Raw genomic sequence first — 7202 nt, 5'->3', positions numbered from 1 at the left:
CCAGGGGGCAGGTGAAGGGCTTCCCTGTGCACAGGATGGAGCCCGCCCTTCTTAAAAGGCTCCCAAGATGGGAAGAGGCTTCTTGACCCTCAGGGCAAAGGAAGCTCACCTCACTGGTGGCCTCTGGCTCGCCTTCACTACACTCACAAACTGTCCTTTCATCAATGTCGAATTTTTATGAAGCACATTTTTTTCCTTCCCCCTGAGATTACTCTGTGAAGAAGAGTGAAGCAGTTGCTGGATCACTGCTTTGCACAAAACTCGATCAGAGCCCTGTTCGGCTCTCACAGCTAACTTACAACCGTCTGGACCCGGTGATGCAACTAGATGATGAGGACTTTATACACCTATGGTAAAATGTTATTCGGCTAGTGTGAGTTCAGGAGTTTCATCGAGAAACCAAAGGACTCACGGCTCTTAGCAAAGCTGATACTTGATTATCCAGAACGGAAAATGGGCTCAGAGAGGACCATGGACAGAGGCCTCTGGATAACTGCAGTTTTGGAGAAAAAGTGTAGAAGCAAGCAAATCAAAATAAGAAACAAAAAAGAAAGGAAAATGAAAAAGAAAAAAAACCTTGAAAAGGAAAATACTTTGAAGGCGCTTTTTCCATAGGAAAAAAATATTTTATTTTTTTAAGAACAAATTCAGTTTGAAACAGACGTGGAATGTGACCTCACGGATTTCATCTTCTGGGGGCTAACTGTGATGTGGAACTAAAGCAGGTTTAAAAACCTAGGACAGGCTATTAAAATAAAACAAAGAAAGGAAAAAAATATTTATAACTCAGGCATAATACTGTGTTACTTACAAATTGGACAACGAAATTTTAAATAAATATTCATGGTACATAATTACGGCACAAATATGCAGCAATTTGGCAACCTTTTATACCATTTTTTTTCCTCATTACAGTGCAAAGGGGAATGACACTGCCGTTAAACAAGCTGTAGCTAAATACATTGCAAAATTCAGATTTTATACAAAACATCTTGCTTAGACTTTATAAAAAACCAACATTGCTCTATGTACACAATCTGGGTAAGAAAAGCCATTTCTGTCTTGTTTTCATGTGTATTTTTTTATTAAAAAGGTGAATAAGGCTACTGTAACACCCCAAATTCATATACAGTAAAATCTGAACCTATTTACAGCATCTTCACTTAAACAGGATGGTGCAAATTCCAGAGTCAGGTGACTAGGGATGAAACTACAAGCAAGGCATTTACAGTAACTTTCCAAAGCCGAACCAACTTCAAAGAAAGGGACAGTTGGTAGATTGTCATAGTCTGCACCAGACACAAAAACAGACGCACAGAACACTTTTCGATTGGTTGCAGGTAACTCTTCATCAACTCATCTGACTTTTCACAGTTTAGCACATGACCAAAACCTAGCCAACCGATGACATGTACGTTTGATTTCATTAAAATCAGACTATTTCCCATGTCCTCCCTCTGGGCCCTCTCCCGCGTCCTAAGAGTGACTTTTGATGGCTTCCAAGGAAATCTTGGTAGGAGTGCAGGGGAAGCAGAGGTGGGGTGCTGCGAGGACTCACATATGCACTGTGGCTGGTCACCATGGCAACCCTCCGCAGAAACAGGAGATTTTTATATATATAATATATATACTGTGGATATATATTATACATATACGTACACACGTATGCCACACACCCACGCATACACACACGCACACACTTTGGACCAACATCATTTTCAGGTTCAGGAAATAGAGGGGATAATTATTTCTGCGACGGCTGGAGGTCTGAGAACCTCAAAATGCTGTTGCTACATCTCCACCCCCACCCCCACCCCAGTTCAGAAAGCAAAGCGTTACCATAGTAACAGGACTACGTGAACGATGTCTATTTTGCATAGCACATAAAAAAGTAGGTTTCTTGTTTCCTCTTCCTGTTTCCCAGGAGGGAGCCAGAGCTGAACTTGCGACCAGACCCCGAGCACACGAGCCCCTAAGGCGAGGGCAGGCCCACGCCGGGGCCTGCATTTTCTAGTCTAGGTGGTGCAGATGCCTTCTGAGGACTCTTGCTATTTTTGTGTTTGCTCTCGATACTGTTATTTTTAGAGTGATGTTGTTGTGCCCAGAAGTGACGGCCCAATTTTATTACTTTTATTTGTTTTCTAAAAGCACTGAGCGTTGGGAATCGCTTCATCGCCACAAGCGAATTTCACATCTTCTGGTGTGTACTGTGTGCAATCTTACAATATATATTAGTAGAAATCTCTCCTCTTCTATCCCTCGTGTTCTGTACACCTACTATAAATACGCCCTGCCCTCCTCCAGGCCTCGTGCGTCCCACCTGGCCAGCGGCCCCCGCACAGGCCTCACCTGGCCAGCACCCCCGGGCCAGCGAGCGGCGGGGAGGGGGCGGGCCAGGGGGCTCGGACCTGCCTGTGCCACACGAGGCGTCTGTCCTCGAGTCCAGGGGCATGGCCTCACGGCCTGGTCGCCCTCCGGCTTCCCCACTTCTAGGTCAGATTTGGCTCTCTGCTGCTCTCCTCAACGCTCTCCCTGTTTCATGAAACGTGGTAAGTATAGCAGCTGGGTGTGCTCCGGACAGCTCCGGGGCTGCTTATTGCCAGTACCACAAGGTCCTGCCCGGCCGCCTGGGGCCCCGCTCCCCTGGGCTCCACGGAGCGCCCAGGGCCCGTCTCCCTGCCACGTGGCTCCTCGATAACAGTGAATCCCCCATGCACCGCGAGGCGCTGCGTCAGCCTGACTCCTGCCTGCCTCTTCAAAGACCAAAGTGCTGTGCTACCTAAGTGAGTTTAGCTTCCGAGGCAGCAGCCCTGAGCCGCCGGAGCTGGTGGAGGGCGGTGTCGCGGGCGTGGAGTGAGGGCCCCCGCGCTGGCCCGGGCTGGGTGGGGGACGGGATTGCGGGGACGGCCGGGGAGCCTAGCAGCCCGGTCCGGGGGCCAGTCCTGGCCACGCGCCAATCCCGCAGAGGCCTGAGGATGCGGAGGTGGCGGGCGGCCCGGCGGTCCGAGGGGCCGCCCCGCACGGCCTCCAGTTTCCAGCCAGTGTCTGTGTCCGCTGGGGCCGAGACGCGACGGGGCTCGGTCCGCTGTCCGGCTGGGCAGGCCCCAGGCCCGGGGCGGGGGCCGCAGTCAGTGCCCCGGCGCAGGGGCGCGCTCCGGTGAGGCGCAGGTGCGGCCCGAGGCGCTCAGACCTTGTAGTAGATGTTGGCCGGGCTCTGCGGCGGCATCTCCTGCACGATGTACACCGGGTGCCCGTAGTCCCCGCTGACCTTCTCGTAGTGCGGGCAGAAGACGCTGTCCGCAGTCCTCAGCGGGATGATGATGTCGCTGGGCTCCGAGCCGTTGTTGTTGGCGCCGCGCTTGGGCGTGGCCAGCGTGCTGAGCGACAGCGTGGTCGTGTGCTGCGGCGAGTGCTTGCGGTGTCTCCGCCGGTACCTGAGCAGCAGCACCACCAGGGTGATGATGATGACGATGAAGATGATGCATCCTGACGCGATCCCCGCGAATAAGGCCACTTCGGAACCCAGGATGTTGTTCCCCGAATGTCCGGCGCTGTTGCCGTCTGTGCTAGACCCTGCGCGGGCGGGGAGAAGAGGACAGGGGTGGTCACCGCCGGCCCAGGAGCCCCGCGAATGCACGGCCAACGAACGGGGCCCCAGGCTCGAGCCGACAGCTCCTTGCACACGTCCGGCCGCGCGCCGCAGGGACCGGGCTCTGGGTCGGCTCCGCCCCGCCGCCCCAAACCACTCCCTTCCCAGCGCAAGAGCCCAGGCGGGGGCCGCAGCAGGGAGGGCGGGGGCCAGGCTCACACCATCTCCGGGGGCGCGCAGGGGACAGGGCTCCTGTCCTTCGGGCGTGGGCTCCCAGCAGCGGCCAGGACGCCAGAGAGGCGATGGGCCCGGGGGGATGTTCAGCTTGTAATTCGCGTGTGTTATTTGATTTGCACTTAGAGTATATTTGGAAGGCAGCAGACACTCGCGTGCTGAACAGACTGCCAGCCCAAATGTTAAGCACTAAAAAACTGCCTGGCATCATTATATTACCCATTTATCAGTTTGTCACAGGGATTTGACACATCTTGTCATTGAAAGTTAGAAATAACAACTTCCCTTCTCCACTCTTGGAGAGAGACGGGTGTGGGTGCAGATGCGAGGCTGCACAACTACAACCCAGCATACAGATCTTAACACAATGCTGACTCCTGTGCGACAGCTACTGCGTGAAACATTCATTAGCATGGTAACAGATACGCAGCCACTAGGCTCAAGGCTGTTAAGAACACGAACTCCAATGACGGCCAATTTTACTGGGCATTCTAAACTTTTGTCAGAGATCCATTTGATATTTTAGTTTGCACAGAGAATTTGAAAAAAAAAATGTTTGCCACCTGCAAAACATACTGCTCTACAATATTTTACAATGTTACCCTCTAAAATTCAGAAGAGGATCAGTTAGGCTCTTTGTGGATTAGATGTAATTAGATGAGGGATTACAACATTAATTATATATACATTAACATCAGCTCTAAGCTGGTGTTGACAACCAGCCTGATCAAGTGTCGACCAATGAGAACTTGGGTCTGAAGAAGCAGATCTACAAATGGCACTTGTAGCTGATGAATTCTACTCTTTGGAACATTAGACATTCACAGGAATGCATTACTTTGTTCTCATTGAGTGTAATTAGTAAAAACTCACTGAGAGCAAGGATTACTGGCATCTGTAACAACTAGTTAATCCTACCAGTGCAGAAGTTCTTTGTTCTACCTCTTGAGAAGTAACTGGAATGCAATACATGGCAGTGTCTCTTTCTCCTCTCTCACACATGCACGTGTGCGTGCACACACACACACACACACACACACACGAGATCATGTGGCTATACCTGGATTTGGTTTTACAAAGGGACTTGTTGTTGAACTTCTTCCATTTGTACCAGCTTCTAGTTCTGGTCGTCTCGTTGGATCATTATTCCGGGTTGATCCAGCAGAACTCGCATCTATATGGAAAATCAACGGTTACTACAGCACCGACATCTGACGCTATCTAGCTTAGGAGCTGTGTACACATCTCAACAAGCATGAATAGCAATGAGCATGAGCTTCTTTATGCAAAGCACTGTGAAATACAAGAATATAATTTTCCTTCTAAGACAAAATGGTTGTACTAGTTATTTCAGAGGTTTAGATTGTGAGGCCATCTGTGGAAACTATAGGGATTCTTGCATTTGGCAGGCAAAGCATTGCAGATGACATTTCAATTTAACTGAGCAAGTTGATTGACTACTATACCAATTTCTAATTAGAAGAATAACTCCTTCTGCACAATAGGCTATCTACATGTGAAAAGGTACAATGAACAAAACTCTTCTGTAGACAAGCTTCAGATAGGAGCAAAACTGCAAAAATACAGCTTTCAATGTGGCTATTTTGCTTTTGAATCAAAGAAGGGTTTTGCTTTTCAAAAAGCAATATATATACATATATATTATATATATATATACACACATATATATATATATATCACATACATGACAGTAGACACTTTCCCTGGCTGCCCTCGTCTTTTAGAGAGATCTCCAATAGGAGAAACTTGTTATATAGACTTGAGATGTGTCTGTGGCTGAGGTGCAGACATGGGTTGCTTTCATAAAAACTTAAAAAGAGGAGGAATGAGGGTGGGTGTCATCAACATTGGTGCCACACGAGCTGGGGGGGGGGCTCGGCCAGCTCACAGTGGCTTCACGAAGCAGCAGGTGGTCTTTACCTTGTCCAACTTTCATGAGGATCTTCATGGCTCTTGTCTGGCACACCCCTCCCTCCTGGTTATCCAGGCCCTCCAAAGACCCATTTGATGTAGCTGATTAAAAATAAAATGGACAAAACAAAAAAATAAAGAAAAATCAGGAAATCAATAAGCCAAGTTTACATGAACATGAAATGTCTGAAAACAATTTGGAAAATAAGAATTCACTCTTAGTCACAAGTTTTCTGAAAGTATGGGATGCTAAAAGCCGAAAAGAAAAAGAAAAACAAATAAAGAAAAATGGATACTGGTGGCACTGCTGCCGTGTAGGCTCTCTGGGTCCAGATTTACTGAAGCACTCTCTCCTTCCCTTAAAACACCTGACTTTAGTATTCGTCTATAGATAAAAAGGACAGCATTTTCCCAAAAGCCTACTGATTCTCTCAGGTCAAACTTGGAAGAGCCAAAGAGTTAGTACAGTAATTTGAAAACGTAGTAATCATCGCACGGCACCTGCTTCCTGCACTACAGATTTCCTGCTTCAAGAACAATTAGCTTGGTGCTCCGCTTGACAAGCTTCCAAGTTCTGTAAACACTGGAAGAGGAGCCTTCCCACAGCCCTTGTGTGCTCTCGCCAGCCTTATAGATACGTAAGGTGTCCATGGCATTCCAAGTCATGACACCACGACTTTCCTTCCCACCATTTTGTGAAACAGAAACGACGCATGTGCTATTGTCGCCAGGGTCAACCGTGGCCACCCCCTTCAAGCCGACTGGCGGCTGAAGACAACATGGCTGGAGGGAGGGCTCCTGCGCATGCCCTGCTCTGTCAGGACATGTGGCCACCCCAGCGGTGAGGTGAGGACTTGTAACCACCACGACCCCGTAGCCTGGCCGCCACAGCAGTGGTGGGCACGGGTGGGACAGAACCGTTTGACCATCTTCAGTGTTTTTTCACAGCTGCCTCTGCCTTTCCCTAGTTCGCCACGTTACCATTCTCTCTCGGAATGGCTTTGTCCCTAAAGCTGCAAGGCATAGGCACTTTAATGAAGAACAGTCTCTAAATTACAATCCAAGTTCCAGGAGAGAAAGGGCGCAGGGAGTGTTAGCCATTCTCATTCTGCTAAGGTTCAGGGGGCAAGGAGCAGAAGTGTTTCATATACATCTCCGCAACCTAAATCATTTTCTACTTTGCTTATCAAGGTCGTGTCTACTGACCCTGTTCTTTGACAGGGCCTGAAAAGGGGACAGATACTGTGGCGAAAATAAATCCCCAAAACATTCTTTCAACCAAGTTGCTTACCAAACGGTAGGTCAGCAAGCAAATTCTGAGAATTGCATTAACAAGGGAAAAAGCACTCGTGCACTTATTTACTAGCCTTCGTGGGTTATCAACTTTTGCTTCTGTTGTCTTTCTTGAAAAACAAAGCCTGCTTCTTTGGAGCCTCTCTGCTTACTT

The 7202-nt window shown here is 48.8% G+C and overlaps 1 protein-coding gene across 1 annotated transcript in view; it reads right to left on the bottom strand.

The window, feature by feature from the left end:
* Positions 1 to 604: 604 nt before the first annotated feature.
* Positions 605 to 7202, bottom strand: part of EFNB2 (ephrin B2) — a 43398-nt gene continuing 36800 nt past the window's right edge. Inside the window, exons 3-5 of the mRNA XM_070048582.1 lie at positions 5765 to 5857; positions 4884 to 4997; positions 605 to 3573 (exon numbers count right to left, since the gene is read on the bottom strand). Coding sequence (XP_069904683.1) covers positions 3185 to 3573; positions 4884 to 4997; positions 5765 to 5857 — 596 coding nt within the window. The 3' untranslated portion in view covers positions 605 to 3184. The remainder of the gene's footprint in view (positions 3574 to 4883; positions 4998 to 5764; positions 5858 to 7202) is intronic.

Source organism: Oryctolagus cuniculus, chromosome 9 (assembly GCF_964237555.1).
Source record: "Oryctolagus cuniculus chromosome 9, mOryCun1.1, whole genome shotgun sequence".
NCBI classification, from domain to species: Eukaryota; Metazoa; Chordata; class Mammalia; order Lagomorpha; family Leporidae; genus Oryctolagus; species Oryctolagus cuniculus.
The sequence above is the reverse complement of the archived record's forward strand: the minus strand, read 5'-3'. Positions and strand labels throughout refer to the sequence as shown.